The following is a 19,671-nucleotide window of genomic DNA, read 5'->3' on the forward strand; positions in this document are numbered from 1 at the left end:
TGCTAAAGATGCTTCTTGATCTGCTGTGTAGAAAGTTTGAACTGTTGACAATTAGCTTACATTGTGAGGGCTCAATGTGCGGTGTTAGTAAAGCGAAAACATAGTAAATTCACATTTTTTTTAAAAACCTCGATTGTTAGTGCAATACTCTTCTTTCACCACTGGTTTTCTTTCGACTGTGGATGCTTTTGAGTCTTATGACTCCTCCATGCATGTGTCCTGTGGAAGTCCCTCCCCGGAAAAAGATGCGGGGTGCCTAATTCGGAAGCAGACGATTGCGGCAGTGAGTGAGTGGCTGCTGCAATTCCACTGCGGATGTTACGTTCCTTGACTGGATGTGATTTGCTGCGGTTCAAACCCAAGAAATTCCGAACGACAACGTTTGAATCGTCTCGTGAGGTGAGCAACGGTGATGTCTGCGACCTGCACATGCGCATTCTCGAGCGATAGAGCGCGCTTCCACGCTGCTTCTGTTTTAGCTGTCAATTTGATTTCGAGAATCGAACCGCCCATAGTTGGCAGCCGTAGAAAAGTAGGTAGCGTGAAAAGTTGGGTGGATGCTACACGGTTTAATAATCAAACAAGCTCACGCTGCACCTTTTGCGCTAAATCTCTATAGACGCGCTGAGCTCATTGTGGATGTTGATCGATGAAACCCGCAATGTTGTTCCCTTTTGTGCCATTTTTCACATTATGGGAAGTACACGCCCGATGCAATGTGATGATGAATGGGAACTTGAATCTGAAGTGCAAATGTGGTTCATATAAAACGCACGCGATGGTAGATCAACAGGTGGGATGTTAAGCTTATGCAAATACAGGAACAAACACTTTTGGGGACGTCTGCACAACTAAAAGTGACACACGGGCACCGTGACGTCACTATGCCCGGGACACTACAATCCATCATTTATCTCACCTACGTTTGTAGTGGAAGTCAGATGACCGTCACTCAATGGCGAGAAAAATTAAAATGACCGTACCTTCACAGTCGATAGTTCAAGATCTTTTTATTCGCTACCCAATCTTTTGAAATGGGGACCACGGATGCTTTGGGTACCTCAACCGTGTGCTCCAGGGTTGTGTTTTGGAGCCTTTGATATTTTCTCTGCAAGTCCGGTCTGTGACTGTGCTGCCGCGTTACACTGTCTACTTAAACCACTCTATTTGCTTTAAAAAAAATATCGTTGATATGGACAATGGACTCGTCTTTGTTTGGATCCTTTGCATTCTCGGATCAGATTGAGGGTGGCCTCTTTAACCTTAGAATTCAGGGTGCAGGTAGTTGTGATGGCGAAGTTAACACGAAAATGGAAGTGTTCTCTCAATCAGGGAAATTCAAATGTATGCAGGTGTTAAGGGCAAGCTGGGGTCTTGTTAGGGGGTGTCTGGTATTGACACAATGATCCTCTGTTGGTCACTATGACAATCCTAACAAAGTCGTGCAGAAATCCTCTTAATGTTACATTCAAGTTCCTTTTACAGAAAATTGTTGGAACGTTGTTAACACAAGTATTTCACCATTTATAGCTGGCTAGATGGATACTTTACCCATCCCTTGCGGGAAATGAAATTGTCACAGCAGCAGTACTGACAAATAAACACTTATATACAAGCAACCAACAATATGACAAAGCAAAATGCAAGAGCGGCATTTGAGAGAAGAGCAGATCGAAAAAAAAGAGATTAAGGTGTTGCCCGTTGGTGTGTGGTAAGTAATTGTAGTCAAGATATGCTCAAGCAATAGTTATACAATTAGTGCAATGTTGACAGTGATTTATAATGACATATTGATCAATTATGATACCTCCCATGAAAAATGTGTAAATATGGATAATGTGTGTGAATGATATTGCACAGCGAAGTCGTATTTGAAAAATGAATACAAATTAAGAGCCGTGAGGATAATAGGTACAAAAAAGTTACAAAATGAACAGAAGAAAAAATACACGTGCAATAAAATAGTCACTTCAAAAAACATATGAGAGCATCACTTAAGTACATTAAGAATATAACATACGAAATGATCGTCTCACAGAAGAAGTCTCAATATTACGGAACGTGCCCTGAGAACAGATGCGTATTTGCACTGAGAAAGTAGCTCGCTTCCCTTCATTCTTCCCATACATTTTATGTTCATCAGTTTAAAATGAAATTAGTCGTAACAGAAGCAACTGCAGAATAAGTGACAAAACAAGACAATCACAGACTGCGTTTCGAAACAAAAGCTTTTTTTCCACTGAATGCCTGTCTGCTAACCCTAACATATGAAGTTATTTTCATTCTAGTGCAACCCTTTGTAGTGAGTGTGTGGGCTCGTCCTTGTGTGGGAGGAGAGGGGAAGTGGGAGGGTGAAGGTGGAGGGCTGTGTGTCTTTAAACCTGCTAATCCTGCTGCCCTCAATCTGTGAGGAGGAGGCGAGGAGGACGCATACTACGCGTCTGCCTCCGACGCTATCGGCTCACCTTAAACACCAGATTCAAATCGTTTTTTTGTTATTTCTTAAATTCATTGGAGTTTATTCTTTTGGGGGGGTTGAAACATGTCTGCTGCGATGAGTGTAGCAGAAAACAAGGCCAGCGACTCCAACAAACTGGAGTCGGTGATACAGGTGATCGCCACCGGAACCACACACACACACACACACACACACACACACACACACACACACACACACACACACACACACACACACTAACCGGCAAACATCTCTTCAGACGTGTATCTGATTGCATTTGTCGTTTTATTGCAGCCTGAATACACATTCCACTGTCATCATCACTTTTTTTCGTGTTGTCTTTGCGTTGCCCTGAGCTACATTGCACAATGTTCACCGACTGTCACCTTGTGCACTTCACAGTTTCATGCGCAAATGTCCACTTTGCTCATCAGAGGCTGGAGGAGAGTGTTTTATCTGAAGAGAAGAAGCTGACTGTCCGAGGCCCCTCACCGGATGCCCCCCCTACGTGTCTACCGGCAAGAGTTCGTGAAATTGTCACAAAGAACCTCAACGAAAACTGTGAGTGGTCCCAATGAAAATTAAATATTGAGTACAGTATATTCAGTACCCTTTCTGTCTTCTCAATGCTCTCGTTCTGGTCGTTGCAGCTACAGGGGCCATGTCCTCAGTAATGTCCCTCCAGGAGGAGAATCGGGTCCTTCAGGGAGAGCTGGCCAAGCTGGAGGACCTGCTGGCACACAGCAGAGCAGACCGCGACGAGCTGGCCATCAAGTACAGCGCTATCAGCGAGAGGGTAAGGAGCCCGGAAGATGTCTGTGCCTGACTCGGCAAGTGCCATATGTGAAAATAACATTCTCTGGAGGACATTGTTCAGTCAGGTTTTTTTGGGGGGGTGGGTCTTTTTTTTTTTTTTTTTTGCTCTTTCTTTGTCTGAGATTTAGTGGTCTCCCAGGTGATAGTGCCTGGAATGAACTGAAGTGCACTGTTGCCGTGGCATTTGTTACCAGGGGCAACTGCAAACAGGGGCTTGAAGTCGTTTTGATGAGGGTCTTTTGGTGGGCGGGGCACAGCGGGCAGTTTTGAATTAAAAGGAGGCATTCCAACAAGCACTGTTCAAAATAATATGTATGAACGGGCCACAATATTAGGCACACTTGTACAATCGAATTTGGTTCATCTCAAAATGATGATATTTATGGATTGGCATGGTAAGTAAGTGTTTTTAGTAATATGATTTTGAATGTGGCTGCGGTTAACAGTGATGTAGGACTGGACTGCATCAGACTGAGTAGGGATGAACAATTTCATCAGATTCATATCGACATTACAATGTGTTAAAATGCAATTTTCAAAACTTTAAAGGCTGCAGTTTCGGGGGAAAAAACAACTTGAACACCCCCCAACTCCAATTACAATAGATTACATTTCAAAATCGTTCAGCACTGATACTGAGAACTGTATCAACTATTTTGGTTACATCATTTCGCTATGGGAAAGAGACAAAAACTACAATGATAAAATGTTGTTTGCTTCTTCGCTTTCTTGGGCTTCACATTCATTGTCTTATTCTGCCTCATTATTAGCGAAGCATTCACATATTTGCGCATTTCTTATTTCTTCCTCGGTCCATACAGTTGGAGCAGACGCTACGTTACGATTCCGGGGACGGGGACCATGACTCTCCGGAGTCTCGCAGCCTGGCTCAGCAGAACGTGGATCTGCGCAGGCGGCTGGATGAAGAGCAGGCGGCCTACAAGAGAAAACTCACCACGTATCAGGAGGGGCAGCAGAGGCAAGCGCAGCTCGTGCAGAGGTTGCAGGCTAAGGTTTGTATTATTCGGCTGCACCTTCACATGTGATGTAGTTGTGAAGGCATTGCTGATGAATGCGCTGTGACTTTAGGTGCTTCAGTACAAGAAGAGGTGCGGAGATCTGGAACAAATGTTGCAGCAGAAGTCGGCAGAGTTTGAAAAACCCAGGCTGAGTGTGAGCAGCTATTTATGATTTGACAGTAATCTTTTTTTGTTTGTGTGTTTGTTTGTTTTTTTTACTACTCTGTAATAAATATAAGAGACAGAGCAAAAGTAAAATTGTGTTTTCCCAATTAGGAATCCAGTGAAACATCAAATGGTCGCTGTCCAGATGAATCGAACAGCAACCTTGAGGATGCTTTAATCCGTCTTGAAGAAGAACAACAGCGGTTGGTGATGACTGAAAACTCAACTGAGGCGTTTTTTGCCTTTTCAACCCTCGATCAACAATATCGAGCTTGTTCTATTTTCAGGAGCAGCAGTCTGTCTGCGGTGAACGCCATGCTGAGGGAGCAGCTGGAGCAGGCCAGTTTGGCCAATGAAGCTCTCAGCCAGGACATCCGCAGGCTCACTGCCGACTGGACGAAAGCCCGAGAAGAACTGGAACAAAAGGAGTCCGACTGGAGGAGAGAGGAAGAGGTGCCACAAGGATGCTTACCATGCCTGTTTGCATTTGCGGTTGCCGCCATTTTATTTTTTTTCATGGTCTGTGATTCTCCCCTCAGTCTTTCCACAGTCACTTCAGCAGCGAGCACAGCCGCCTGCTGTCGCTGTGGCGCCAAGTGGTCGGGTTCCGTCGGCACATCTGTGAATTGAAAAGTGCCACTGAAAGGTATGTAGATGGGCATGGATGGATGGATGGGTTGATAGATGGGAAGATAAAAGCTGTACAGATGGATGGATTGGTATAGGCATGGATGGATACACTGATAGATAAATGGATGCGTAGATGGTGGACACACGATGGATGGATATCAACTAATTGATGGGAGAGGAGCACCGATGGATGAATAGATGGAGAGGTGGACTGATGGATGGATGGTGAGGTGACAGCTGCACTACTGGAAGAGTAGATGGATGGACAAATGATGGATGGATAGATGAACGGATGATGGACGGGTAGATGATCACTGGATGATCGATGTGTTGTTGGTAGATGGACAGTTGAACTATTGGATGAATGGATGTGCTGATCAAGAGGTGGACGGAGGGATGGATGGATGGGTTGATAGCTGGACAAATGCCTTGATTGATGGATGGTGGATGACGGCGAGATGGATGTTATCCTAGATGGGTGGCCAGATGTTGGATGGATTGATGGGTGATAGTTAGCTGGACAGTTGCCGAATGGATTGATGGGATGGTCGCTCGGTGGTTGATTTGATGGATAGAAGGTGGTTTGAGGACAAATGACGTATTACGGATAAATGGATGGAACGATGATGGATGTGATCATGGATACCTGGGTAGATGGACTGACATTGTCATTTTTTTTAATGAAAGATGTAAATTTCCCTCCCATGCCCATTTCTGTCCCGCTCTCTACCCTCCAGAGACTTGTCAGAGATGCGTAATGAGCTGGCTCAGGCGTCGCACTCTGCACAGGTGTCCTGCGCGGGTCTTTCTGCCACACTGAACACCAGAGAGGGAGGAGTCACGTTGGCCCTGGAGAGCGAGAAGGCTCTCAGGGTCCAACTGGAGCGGCAACTCAGGGAACGAGTGTCTGAGATGATGAATCTTCAGGCCAGGACGGACGCAGAGAGAAGCGAGCTCAACCTCAGGTCAGAGGCTGCTTCCCAGTGCCACCAAAAGAGAAGAACCTATCACGGATTTAGATGATTTAATGAGCAATTATGGTCTTTCGTGTGCCAATCAATAGGTTGTCGGACTCTGTCCGTGAGGAGGAAAGACTGAAAGGCAAAATTGAGGAGAAAGAGAGAGAACTCGTTCTTCTGTCCAGGAAGCTCGAGGTGAGTGGAGACTCAGTACAGGATTGCTGCTGTCATTCAAAAAAGTTATAGTAGATCTAGGCATCTATTCGGGGTTGGGTCTATATAAGTCAAAATGCATTGAAACAATTTTTTTACATTTTTTATGTTAAACCAAAAAATGTACTTGTTTTTTTATTCGTACTTTTACACAATTAATCCACACTTAAATAAGGTAAATTACAATGCAGTATATAATAATGTACAATGAGAATGTACAAGTATAAGAAAACATGTTCATCTATCTATCTGGCTAGCTAGCTAGATAGCTAGCTAGCGAGTCAGCTATCGAATCTGAGGTGCAGCATTTTAGACTAATGTGAGTATTAATTGGTCCACAGTTTCTCTTATAGCAAAATCCACCGTATGAAATACAGTAATTGAAGAAGATCTTTAATATTTTGGTCTCCATCATACTTGATGTTTCATCAAGTAGGGAAAAGCCAAAAGGAAAAGAAGAAGATCATACTAGATGTTTCAAATCTGTCAAATATATTCAATATCTTTGTGTAGCTTTCTTATGTCACTAAAATGTCACAAACACCTTCTAGTATATTGCTGTGCAGTTCCTCAGTGCTACAAAGTACAATCCATAGCAGCCATGTTCTTCAACATGTCTCTTTGGGAATCAAAACTGAGCATTGTTATCTTTGAAACGGCCTAATATCTGATACAGGATCAATTTAGATTTTGATTATGTATTCTATTGAGTACTTTGCCTCCAGGAGCAGAGCAACAATGATGGGAGTGACATGCAGCTGATGAGAGCTCACACTGAGACGTTATTGGACACGCTGCGTGACATCGCTCAGGTGAACGAACGTACTGCACATATGGCCATGTCTTCTTCAGACTGTTAGGATGGAAATTCATCATGCTATTGATTTTTTTCTTTCCCTAGACGGTCTTGACAGACGCAGAGTCGTCGGAGGCAGATCAGGACAACACTGCGGCCCCACTACTGGCCTTTATCCACAGCTCCTCCCCTGCTGCTCCTTCACGCAGGTCATCCTCCCCCTCAAAGCTAACAACACTCTCAGCTCCCTCAGAGGCAACCTTGTCTGCTCTACGCTCGGCAGTCACGCACAAGACACTCTTGCTTCAGGTGACATATATACGCTGACTTCCCACAACATTACGCATACGTACAGAATTGTACAAGATTCATAAAGATGACTGTATCAACCTGCACTTGCATATTGATAAATAAAATACTCTCTTCCAACCATCCTACATCTCTGTTTTGTCGACAGGATGCCCGAGGGCGTTTGCTGTCTGCCCAGTCCTCCATACAGCAGTTACGAAAACAGCTAGCTGAGGCCGATACGGCCAGAAGAGAAGCGGATCAACGACATCTCACGCTGCAGAGAGAGCGAGACGCCGCCCAGCGGGACAAAGAAACCACGCAGCGAGAAAAGGACCGCCTCAGGCTGGAGAGAGACACGCTGGCCAGGTTCCGTATTTGTAATTAACTTGTTTCTATAATGTGTTAAAGTCGGAAATGGAAAACACACTCCTTTACCCACGTCGGATCACACCTTTCCCACCACAATATGCAATACAGTAACTTTAAAACATCACGTGCATTTATTTCTATTTCTCTATATTTCCGTATATTTTGTATCATCATATATTTATACCAAGTGTCTAGTTTTCCTGTAAATGTAACATTTCAATCTATCATCCCTGCTGCAGTGAGAAAATGAGCTTGGAGCAGAGCATGAAGGCAGCTCAGAACAGCAATCAGACTCTGCAGACGGACTGTGAGAAGCTGCAGCTGCTTCTGACATCCACACAGCGGGAGAAAGACCACCAGAGGGAGGAGAAGGAGGCCGCGGTCCTGGAGAGGGACCGGGCCAAGGCTGAGGTTCAGAGGATGTAAGTAGGCTTAATTGAAAGTGAGTCAGCGTTGCCGACTCGCACTCTAATCCGCAAAGTCTCGCCCGGGCAGCACACATACGCTGACTGGAAGTCATTCAGGACAGTTTGATTCGATCCTCTTTGGCTCGCATGATTGCGCCAGCTTCTTGTAAGTTGCGTAACAGATAATGAGCAGGTGAGATGTGTGGGGGCAGATTAGTAGAAGGGTGAATAAATGGAATTCAAATCACTGAACAATCATGTCGCTGTTAGCTAATGCTAATCTGGACAGCCACCAAAATCCAATGCATGTTGCGTACCTTAGCACAAAGCCACCACTGGCTAACTGAACCATATCCTAAATGCCATTCACAATCTTTTTTTCTTTTAATTAAATTTTTTTATGGGTGTGTGTGTCTGTGTGTGCTTTTAGTCAGAAGCAGTGGGACCAGAGTGAAAGCCGAGCATCTGCCCAGCGTGGTGAGCTTTCTACAGTGAGGGAGACTCAGCAGCAGGCGGAAGCTGCGAGGCAGTTGCTCGAGAAAGAGCGATCCCAACTTTCTGAAGCGCTCACTCGGGTATGTACACCAGTGGACCATCTCGTCGTATTTAGCGATCCGAACTCTGACCTTTATTTTTCTCTTTTAGGCTGAGAGCAGCAATGCAGAACTCTCTCTACTGATCAATAAGCTCCAATCTGAGGATGCAGCACTCAGGGACTCTTTGACCAAAATGGGCAGCATGAACGAGGCGCTGTCCCAAGATAAAACCGACCTTAATACCTACATACTTCAGGTAGATCATATTTTTTTTATTTTTTGGGGCAATATCTCTTGTATCCTTTCCCGAGTGTTCAAGATGAACTCTGTGACTAGCTGGAGGACGAGAAGGCCCTGCTGCACACTCAGAAACGGGAGGCTGAGCAAGAGAAGATGACCATCAGGGATGAGCTGGTCCGGTTGGAGCAGGACCGGATGGAGCTGGACTCCGCCCGCATTACTCTGCGCCAGTCCCTGCAGGATACTGAGTTGACACGTGTGGGGATGGAGGCTGAGCTCCACAGTCTCAGGGCTGAGAGACTTAAGCTGCAGGAGAAAGTCACACAGGTACAGGTGCTGTCTGTCATATTGATAAATAGGACTTCATTTATCAATATGACATGATCTCTTTTGGCCCTCCTTGTCAGCTCTGTACTGAGGTGACCTCCTTGGGTTCTGAATTAAGCCTCGCCAGAGGAGTAAGCCAACAGAACGAAGCGGCCTTGGAGGAGGTCGGGCGCAGTCGGGCGGAACTGACCAGAGACAAAGCGTCTCTTGTAGTCCAGCTGACGGCATCCGAGAGAGAAAACAGCGCGCTATCGGAAGAACTCTCCGCTTACAGGCGCGTGTCACACAGCCGGGGAATCATTTTTACACCATCGCACGCCTTTTGTAACGTGTGGGTTCTAACCCGCGCAGGTCGGAGCATGAGTCTCTGGAGACCGCCCTCTTTGAGGTGCAGCATCAACTTGCTCAGGTGGAGTCTTGCAAGGAGCAGCTCGGCGTAGACAACCAAAACCTTCGAGCGCGCATTGAAACGGCAACAGGTGAACAATACGGAAGGACGATTTTTTTTTTTTTTGCTCTCAACAGAGATAAACGTCACCCCCCCGCCCGCCGTTTTTTTTTTTTTTTTTTTTTTTTTTGTTTTATTTCCATGATTTCCAGCTGAGTTGAGGCGTGCTCGTTCTGAGGCGGAGAGCGCACTGGCCCAAGTCGAGCGGGAAAAACACATTCTGACTCAGACGCTGAATGCGGCGCATCTGGAGGCCCAGCATGCTTTGCGCAAGGCCAGCTGCGAACATCAGGAGGAGGTGGAGAAACTTGTCACAGAAAAGGTGAGGTCATTCGCCGCCTGGTTCCAGACGGCAATAAATAATGTCACAAATCAGTATTAGATCACGTCATCATCATCATCACAGGAAGCCCTGCGGCAGAGCCTCACGGTGGCCCATGACAGCGCTCTGAAAAAGCTGAGGCGCGAGGTAGAGGAAGAGCTTCACAAAGCACAAAAAGAGAAGGAGGAGCTGCAGAGCAATCTGACGACTCTCCTGCATGATCGAGATCAGAGTCTGCTGCAGGCGGAAGCAGAGAAACAACAGGTTAGCATCACACTTGGACGCATGATGATGACTACAAGCGTTTTGAATGAAAAAAAAAACATTGTGTGGAAAAAGGTATGTAGGAAAATGGAAGAAATTTTGATGTTGAGCGTATGAGTCTGGACCTTTCCATAAATATTGCAGTGTGTGGTCATTTGAAAACCGGAAGCTACTGTTCCAGTGCATCGGAAAGCTGTCTGAAATCTTTACAAGCATCAGGTTGACAGATATCGATCCATTTTTCCAAATATAGGCATGAGCTCTCATCAAGCTGTTTATTGCCAATCCCAGTTGAAGTTGACTGTAAAAGTAAACATAAAACAATAATAAATGCACAATGTGTATTTAACCAAACCGTAAGTCCACTAGCTAAATGCTAACGCACAATGCAAAAATTGTCAAAAACCATCACCGGATGAATCCATTTGGTTTCATTCCATTGGGGAAAGGTGCTTTGAGTTACGAGCATGGTCACAGAGTAAATCAAACTCTTAAGTCAAGGCACCGCTGTATTTTCAACTTTCCAGGCTCTGTCACTGAAGGAGGCCGAGAAAACAGCGCTGTGTGACAGAGTGTCCAGTCTGCAGGCCGAGTTGTCAGCCTTGGCTGTGGAGGCCGAGCGCAAGGCCCGAGCAGCGGCTCTTTGCAAAGAGCAGGATCAGGTGAAACATAAGAAGTACAACATATGATTGTAAAAAAAAATAAAATGATAATAATAATAATACGTTTTACCGCTGTCGATGTATCCTTATTTTGAAATATTTACAAAAATCCATTTCTTTTCCAGGCCAGGGTTAGTGCTCTAACCAGTGAGCTGCAAGCGGTTCGGTCTCAGCTCGAGGGCGCTTCTGCCCTTCACGAAAAGGATCTTCAAAGTCTGCGAGAGACTCTGAGTGACTTTCAGTCACGTGCTGATGGTGCTGTCAAAGAGGTGCGCGATTCTGGAGCGATGTTCAACGCGCACGAGTCACAGTTTCAGTCAAGCTGAATTTACATTGCTTTACATTGTGCTCTCAAGTGTCGAAAATTGCGTCATAGTGTAAAAAATAGATTTTTTTCCAACCTGGCCAGCACATTTCTTTCTCAGTCTGCGGAAAAATGGCAGCACGTAGAGTATTGTTTTTCATTCCAGCTGTTCATTTCTAACTTATATGTTCTCTCTTCAGCTCAACAAGTGCAAAGCTTCTCTGGCTGTCAGCGAGGAGAGTCGAGATGAGCTCAGGCGACACACGCTGGAGGCCGAGCGTCGTCTTAACCAAACGCAGGACGAAGCGGAAAACTACAGAAGGGAAGGCACGGAATTGCGTCGCAGTCTGAGCGACGCCCTCAAGGAGCGAGACACCCTCAGCCAGTCCAACTGCCAGCTGAGGGAAACTCTACGGGGGGCCGAGACCGAGAGAATCAGGTGGGCGCTCTCGAAGACAGAAATTTGGGTGATGTTTAGGATACTTTCGACAGCGTGAGTGTGTGTTGGTCAGTGTGAAGCGACAGTGCGAGGAGAAGGAGCAGAGACTGATCGTGCTGCAGGAGAATTTTTCATCCTCTCAGAAGGAGGTGACGGAGCTGCGCAGCTGTCTTAGGGAAGTTGAAAGGTCGCGATTGGAGGCCCGACGAGAGCTGCAGGAAATGCGCAGACAGGTGAGACAGACCGTCGTGTAGATTCTTTGGTTTATTTGATTATTTATTTGAATGGCTATAAAAAATATGTGGGAAGGCATCCCAAGCATCAAATGACATGTGGACAGATACAATTAACTCTAAATGATTTATACTCCGACCAAATTTTGAGGTAAAGTGAATTTTGGTGTTGTTTTTGTTAAATTGGGTAACTTTGATCTATCAACCGTTGACAGGAAATGAAAGACAAAGAAGACATTAAACCACCATCCAAATGACAACATAATAAACGGCGTTTGTGTGTTCCAGTTGAAGGTCCTGGATGCAGAGAAGGATCAGAAAGGCAGGGATGTCGCGGAGCTGCAGACGCGCTTGTCCTTGGAGGAGCAGCGTGAGGAAGAAAGAGGGAAGGAGGTTTTTACCCTCAAGCACAAGTTAACTGAAGCCGAAGGTATTCAAGACTCCCTGAAGAGAGAGGTGAGGATACGTAAATTCTTTTCTCTTCGGAGTTACTCCCTTGAGATAGTCTAGCTCCTTTTCAAGGCGATCGGAGATACAAGAATAGTCACAAACAGACAAGAACACACATTATGCCAACAAGCATAACAAAGCAACAAAAAACAGCAGCAGAACAAGATCAAGAAGTAGCAACAAACTAGATAAATCAAGCAAACAAACCAAGGTTATATCAAGTCATGTAAAGCATAGAACTGATGTTAACTGGATCAGCAGCACATTAAGTAACAACGGGTGGAATGGACGATTTCCAGTCACTGCGCCGCATTAGACATTAGATGTGCCATGGAAAATTCTCCAATGTCACAAGGATAAATCCATAGTCAATTATAAAATACATTCAGATAAAGTTGTTTAGGACTGGGTGCCGCTACATAAACAACATCTTCACCCCAAGAGTAAAACAGCTTCAATTGTCCCTTTTGTTTCTCTCAGGTCAACCTGTTTCAGAAACGTCTGGCCGAGTCTGAGTCTTGCTGGCGGCTTTGCGAAAGAGAACTGACCGCTCAGCTTCAAGAGGCCCGAGGTTGCGAGAAGAAGCTGCAGGACGAAGCCAAGAACTTGACGCTTCGCGCTCAGGCAGCCCAGGACTCGGCCGGCGTGTACAGCCTGCAGCTGAGCGAGGCCCAGGGCCGACTGGCCGCCACTGAGGCCGAGCTAACGCGGGCCGAGGCCTCCAGGAGGGACCTGGAGTTTCGTCTGAGCGGCCTCCAGTCGGCGCTGACCAGAACACTTGGCATCGGGGCTGGAGGAAGAGGGGTCAGAGGGAGGAGCCCCGGGGGCAGCTCCGCGTCTCCCAGCCCCATGTCACGCCATCACAGCATCTCACCACTACGCTCCTCTCTCTCGCCTCCTAAAGGTAGAAACCAGATGATCCCTTTTTCTCACTTGTGGGATTTGTTCAGCGGGACCGGTATCCAACTTTCTGTCCACATTTCCCTTTTTTTCATTTTTCTTGATAATAAATGAAAAAAAAACAGTGCAGGCTTTCACTGAATCGTGTTTGGCATGTTTGTTGCTAACTAAGATACAGTAAACTAAGCTAATCTAAGACATGGTAAGGACTGATGACATTAAATTCTCATTCTCGTGGTAGTACAACAATGATTGTTCCGAAGTATCACTAAATAACTCATAAAAACGATCGCTCTGTCTGTCTGTCTGTCTGTCTTTCTTTCTGTGTGTCTAGCTAGCTGTCTGTCAAGCTAGCTAGTGGTCTGTCTGTCTTTCTATTGTGTGAAGTGTCAATTTTTGAATTGAAGTCCTGAAATGAACTTTTCTAGGCTATTCAAATTTATTGAGATGCACCAATCTATTTGAACACAATTAATCATGTTAAAAAACACCAATTTAACATTCCCTGACTGCTCTAGAAGACACAATCCCTTAAATATGTCCGGATGATTATATCTGAACAAATCTCATTAAATTAGATTGTATTTTTGTCTTATCTTATTATTTGGTTCATTTACATCCTGGAGCTGGATAAACGTTTACCTTATCTATCTTATTGAGTTATTAATATCTTCAATAGTATATTTTTCTGAAATGTAAATGATATCGGTCCTATGTGAGCATTTTTTGCCCCAGTATCACTTTCAGCTATTTATATGCTGTCTTAATGTCTTACAGAATTTCACACAAGCACCCCTGACAATACTCTGGGCTCCAGAGCTGTTTCTCCTGAGAGGGGAGGCACGCCTCTCCCACTCTCCCAGCCAGAGCTAGATCCTGACACTCTACGAAGTGGTCTGAAGGACTTCCTCCTGGAACTCCTTGAAGCACACCGAGAGCGGGTAAAAGAATAAAAATGAATCATAGCAACAAAGCACTACTTTTGTATAAATAAAGCTTTTGCAACTCACTTCAACATATTTCCATTGAAACAAGATGCCACAAGATGGCGTCAAAGAAATCCGTTCATCGCTTTGGCCTGAGCACCGAAACAGCAAATATTGACCTTAATGCCAGAAAATAGGTTAAAAATAACGCTGAGAATACGTGAATTCACAAATGCCGAACTGTGACTACGCGGGGGTTCACTGCAATCGCTCCAAGAATTGCCAATGGTCGCATTTTTGAAATACATGTCTTATTTTCAAGGACGATGCTCTGTGTCAGTTGGGGGCCGTCAAGCGGGAGGTGGACGAGCTGAGGGCCGATCGAGACTTGGCTCAGAGTCGCCTCGCTCATCTGCAAAAAAACTTACAAGACTACCAAGAAGGTGTGCATCATGACTACTGCTTTTTCATCGCGCCTGCAACACGAACAAATGTTGCCTCGGCATGTGCGTAGGCAAGCGAGGCCTGGACGAGCGTCTGACACACGCCCAGCTTCAGCTCCATCAGCAGGAGGAGGCGGTGAGGAGAGGCGACAGAGAGAGGAGGACGCTCGCCGACAGGGTGAAGGAGCTGGAGCGTGTGCTGCAGGCCTGCGAAGCGGAGAAGAAGCACACACAGGTACGCATACACACACTACTACTACACAACTTGTAGCAGCGGATGAACACCGCACGACACTCGGCGACAATATCCGAGCAGGATAATACAATAAACAGCAGATGGGCTTTCACCGCCTGTGCTGTCTCATGCCAAGCTCTCCTTATGTCTGCTAGAAAACAGCCAAACGAAGCAAAGTATTATGGATGAATGTTTCTTTTCGGAGGGATTCTACATTTAAAAAAAATCTAATCTAGTCTAGAAGAACCAAAAAGGTTGAACACAGTTTGTTTTAGAACAATGGTCGATTTTTTTTTGTCTTTTTTAAAGTAATCATCCCCATAGGGAAGAATGGAAATGGAGATCGTGTTCCAGAATTAAATGATCACATCATCAAACCTTACTTTATTGTACAGGTTCTCTTTTGAGGTTAACATTCTTTCCACTAGGGCTGGGCAATTCATCAAAAATGAATCACGATTTCAATCTTGGCTTGTGATGATCATAAAAACATTCGAATCCAAGAAAATCGATGCTAGCACCAAGCATGCTCGGTAAATTATTTTGCCCTCCCAAGCATGCTTGAAGACGTTTATTGACATCCCACTTGGAATTACTAAACGCACAACAAATATAATTACTCCCATTGTATATTAGAATACAACATGTGCTACCTTTTGAAAACATGGCCACCTGATTGCTCGTAGCAGATAATGGAAAACCTCATTGATGAGAGAACAAAAACTAGAATGAGAGCTTTAGAAACATGTGAAGCTGACATTTCCAAGCCTCCATTATGAGCCTAACGTCAAACAAATGCATTCTTCTGTCACCTCTGCCTTCCCTCCACTTCTCCAGGAACAACTGGATAAGCAGCGAGCTGCAGAGGTGCGACTGGAAGCAGAGAGGAGGCGCCTGCGGGAGGCGCTGGAGGCGTCCGAAGCGCGGGCCACCCGGGTTGAGGTGGGTCGGCGGAGTCTGGAAGGCGAGCTGCAGAGACTCAGACTGAGCCTCGGAGACCGGGAGGCCGAGAGCCAGGCCTCCCATGATCGCCATGAAGCTCTGCTTAAACAGGTGCAGTCAAATCATTTGTCGCTTGTTGGTTCTCTGAGCAACATTGTAATTTTATGCTTTTACTTTATTGGCTTATTTTATGTTTTTAGTTTCATGAAATTCAATAATGTGGTTGTAGTTGTTTCCAACTGCAGTGTATCATAATGAAAGGAGTTTCTCATATTTCTCATATTTGGGTGTCTCGCATGGGTGGAGTTATCCTTCTTTTCATATTTTCATAGATGCACATGTTTAGAAATGGGCGTTTGCGCCGTTGTGGGCTCATCTCATTCCCTTTCAATTCAGTGCAGGAGATGCGCATGGTAACATGGTGGAAGCATAAACCGACTCGTTGGAGTCCATGCGGGAGATCGAAGTGCGCAAAGTACACTCATGCAGACAAATGAGGCAGCCAAAATTTTGGATGTCCCCCCCCAAAAAAATGACATGTTATTAAACGTTATTGTTAAATTAACACCTCACTGACTAGGTTGATCGTAACTGCGCTTTTTTTTTTTTTTTAACTTACTGAGTCGGAATTATTGACATTGCACATCTCTGCTGTTATTTTGGGGGTACACATCACAGGTAACAGACGGGGAAGGCCGAGTGTCCCTGCTTCAGACGGAAGTGGAGCAACTGAGTCAGGCTCTGCTCAAAGCCGAGGAAAACGAAGCTGTGCTGCGGGAGAAGAATGCCTCCCTCAACCAAAGCCTGCAGGAGTTGGCGGCTGCTCACGGAAGCGCTCAGAGCCGCCTAACTGCCTTGCAGAAGGCCTTGAGTATGACCGAGCAGGAGAAACAACACCTCCAGGTGGGGGCGCAAATAAAATCAGCGCGAGACAACGGGGTCTGTAGATGTGCTAAAATGATCATTTAATGGAACCTTGTATCCATCAGGAGCGAATCGATGAATCCCGCTCGTCGTTAAGCGAGGCCAGGCGCAACATGGCTACCCTCAACGAGCGCATGCACAGCCTGCAGAGTGAGGTGCACCAGAGCCAGCTCCAACGAGAGCAAGTGGAGGCCGAGTTCACCAAGAGCCAGGAGGTGGAGATCCTGTTCACCAACTTCATCAATCATAATTTTCCCACAAATGAAATGAAATTGGCTATTTTCCGATGGCGCACCTCCTGATCTTTCATAGCGCACAAATGTGCTGCGGCACAGGGGGTTAGGGATCACGACGCCTGGCTGTTGGCAAGCACGCTCAAATCTACGCTAATCTAGACATTGTCCGCTGGGATACATTGTGGATCCTGTACTCTACTCATCCTCAAATTGATGCTGGACACACCGTAGACCACTTGGAGGATTTGTGCCTTATTTAACGGCGTCTCAGGAGCTTCACTCAAGAGACCACTTGTGACCGCCATGTTTCATCCGCAGCGCGCTAGCGTCTCAGATGTTGCCTACCACTCTTGTGTTGTCGTTCATTGTGCGGCAGGCTTTGCGGCAGCGTTCGGCCAGCCTCGCTGAGGCCCAGCGCGGCGCCCAGGCGGCTCAGGTGGAGCGGGCCATGGTGGAGGAGCGTCTGCGTGGTCTCCAGAAAGCTGTGGCCATGCTGGAAACCGAGAAGAAGGATGCCGAGAGGCAAGCCGTGAGGCTGGAGAAGGATAAAAATGCCTTGAGGAATACGCTTGATAAGGTATCGTCTCGTGACCTCGAAGCTATGGCTCACTGAACGCTGGGTGTTGTGCAAAAAAAAATTAAAATAAGAGCCACACGACAAAAGAGATGCTTGCACTAACACTGCAACAGTCACTATTTCTGGCTATACATTACATGAAAATTAAATGCATCCGTGCTCAGGTCGAGCGTCAGAAGCTGAAGAGCGAAGAGGGCAGCATGCGTCTTTCGGCCGAGAGAAACCGATTGGATCGCTCCCTGAACACGGCGGAACAGGAGCTGCAGGAAGCCCAGCAGCAGATTCTCACGCTGCAGGTAACATACACATCGACCAAGGACGGATGGATAATTTGTCTGTCTGATATGTGCTGTACGTGGTTGACGATGGCTAGATTATAACAGGATTTTTTTTTTTCTTCTTTTTAAGCTTCGCACTGAATCTCCTAAGCCACCATTAAACATGATGTCATCCGTCCCGTTTTTGTTTTATAGACTCGAAGATGCTTAATGGTCAGCCCACGCTTCCTCTCTCACAGTGTGTATGTGCTTGTGTGTGTGTCATGAGTAGACGCAGATGGCTGACATGGAGCAGTCCCACAGCGTGTGTGAGAGTTTGGTCAGGCAGCGTGATGAGACCCAGCAGGAGGCTGAGAGGCTGAGGGCCAGCTTCAGGGACCTGGAGAGGACTCTGGGCTCCAGGGAGCGCACGCACCGGCATCGGGTCAAAGGTCTGGAGGAGCAGGTAGACACGTCAAGGACTTGTAACTCTTGAGTGTGTCGGGAACACAAAATAACATTTTTCTTGTGTGACCGCGTCGTGGTTCGGTAGCCTGATTTTGATGAAGGCAGCATCGGTTCAATGAAAATTCAGATAACTGTTTATAGTAATCGGACAAATAATTACAACCAAAAAAAAAATCTAATTAATGAAATAACTTATTTTTGGCTCCCTTACTGCTTATAACAATAAAAATATGAATTACAGGCAGGACATTTGACTAATTTATAATACTTGATAGTAATTGTTTAGCTTCACAACAAAGAGCAAAACGGACAAAAATTGGCCAATTGTCCGTCTGTTTTGGCAGGATGTTTAAATGTCATTTGTTTTATGTTGCAATGTGTTCAAAATGTGTCAAATAAATGAAGCATGTGATTCAATAGATTGAATCATCTCTGTGAAAATTGTTCTGTGCGCAGGTGTCGACCCTGAAGGAGCAGCTACAACAGGAGATGAAACGGCGACAGCCGTCACTTCCGTCCTCATTTCTTTCCACGGCCAACTGAGAAGAAGCAGCAGCAGCAGCAGCAGCCGCGCCACCATCAGGGAAAATGACATCACCGGTGGCCGAAAAGCAAAAATGTGAACTCACACGCCTCGATATTAGGTATTATCTGCACAATTGAATGATCTGTATAAACAATTCTGTTTTTTATAAAGACGTTCATTTTCGCACTCCATCATACTGAGAGATGTCTCTTAAATTTTGGTGGCCTTCTTTGGCTACACTGGGGAGCAAACTACTAAACGCAGCCCTCAGTGTGATGCAGTGTCAATCAAAATAGAGCATATCTTTGAAAAGGCAAAACTGGTTCTTGTAAACTGGGCTGGTGTGCCTAATGTAGTGGCCACTAAGTGAATTTTAGCCTGCCTGTCATTCGAAGTATTAACTATTTATCATCTACATTCCAACGATTATGTTAACAGGAGGAAGAGCTGCAATACAATCGCTAGAAAAAGTGAAACGGCGATATTTACAATACTAAACGCTATTTTAGTACTCACCATAAAAAGTCATATGCTTTTAGTGTGACGGAAAAGTATTTTTTTTTTTTTTAAATGCTAATTACTTCAATAGTATTGGCTCACTGTGTAACTGCTGCAAGGGTTTCCCAAACTTTTAACCGGATATGGTTCCTCTCTAGTACACAAAAAAAGACTTTTTTTTTGTTTGTTTTCTACGTTAAGTCATGACAAATAACATCAAATGCCAACCAACATGAATCCAAAAGCCTTTTGCTCATAAAAAAAGGAGACATTTTGAGTTGCAGCATTAAGTTTGGGGAACTCTGCCAGATGATTAACAATGGCACATGTACAGTATGTTTGTAACATCGAACCATTTGTGGAACCTGAATAAATGAGTCAGTCACATGCT

The 19,671-nt window shown here is 45.4% G+C and overlaps 1 protein-coding gene across 2 annotated transcripts; it reads left to right on the plus strand.

The window, feature by feature from the left end:
• The first annotated feature begins 261 nt into the window (after nucleotides 1-261).
• Nucleotides 262-19,671, plus strand: crocc (ciliary rootlet coiled-coil, rootletin). 2 transcript variants are annotated; one of them, XM_019881183.1, is made up of 37 exons: nucleotides 262-399; nucleotides 2,893-3,019; nucleotides 3,109-3,254; nucleotides 4,096-4,287; nucleotides 4,364-4,447; nucleotides 4,570-4,661; nucleotides 4,746-4,911; nucleotides 4,998-5,104; nucleotides 5,826-6,053; nucleotides 6,152-6,242; nucleotides 6,986-7,072; nucleotides 7,162-7,365; nucleotides 7,514-7,713; nucleotides 7,956-8,138; nucleotides 8,554-8,698; nucleotides 8,769-8,915; nucleotides 8,996-9,226; nucleotides 9,307-9,500; nucleotides 9,578-9,705; nucleotides 9,827-9,996; nucleotides 10,081-10,260; nucleotides 10,788-10,922; nucleotides 11,048-11,191; nucleotides 11,427-11,665; nucleotides 11,739-11,898; nucleotides 12,187-12,354; nucleotides 12,829-13,252; nucleotides 14,026-14,189; nucleotides 14,497-14,617; nucleotides 14,689-14,852; nucleotides 15,690-15,905; nucleotides 16,473-16,697; nucleotides 16,784-16,933; nucleotides 17,331-17,531; nucleotides 17,696-17,827; nucleotides 18,081-18,254; nucleotides 18,713-19,671. In XM_019881183.1, the coding sequence occupies exons 1-37, from the start codon at nucleotides 316-318 to the stop codon at nucleotides 18,797-18,799; spliced, it is 6,090 nt and encodes a 2,029-aa protein (XP_019736742.1). In that variant the 5' UTR covers nucleotides 262-315; the 3' UTR covers nucleotides 18,800-19,671. The 2 variants fall into 2 exon arrangements, with proteins under 2 accessions (XP_019736742.1, XP_019736743.1); XM_019881184.1 differs by lacking the exon at nucleotides 262-399 and adding an exon at nucleotides 2,507-2,611.

This window comes from Hippocampus comes, unplaced genomic scaffold (assembly GCF_001891065.2).
Source record: "Hippocampus comes isolate QL1 unplaced genomic scaffold, H_comes_QL1_v1.1 scaffold68, whole genome shotgun sequence".
Classification (NCBI taxonomy): Eukaryota; Metazoa; Chordata; class Actinopteri; order Syngnathiformes; family Syngnathidae; genus Hippocampus; species Hippocampus comes.

What these genes read in the sequence shown, in the direction of transcription:
- crocc (XM_019881183.1), top strand. Translation starts at nt 316, where the DNA reads ATGTTACGTTCCTTGACTGGATGTGATTTGCTGCGGTTCAAACCCAAG. An exon ending in CGCTGCGTGACATCGCTCAG is followed by an intron (nt 7,073 to 7,161) that starts GTGAACGAACGT and finishes TTCTTTCCCTAG; the next exon opens with ACGGTCTTGACAGACGCAGA. An exon ending in AAGACTCCCTGAAGAGAGAG is followed by an intron (nt 12,355 to 12,828) that starts GTGAGGATACGT and finishes TGTTTCTCTCAG; the next exon opens with GTCAACCTGTTTCAGAAACG.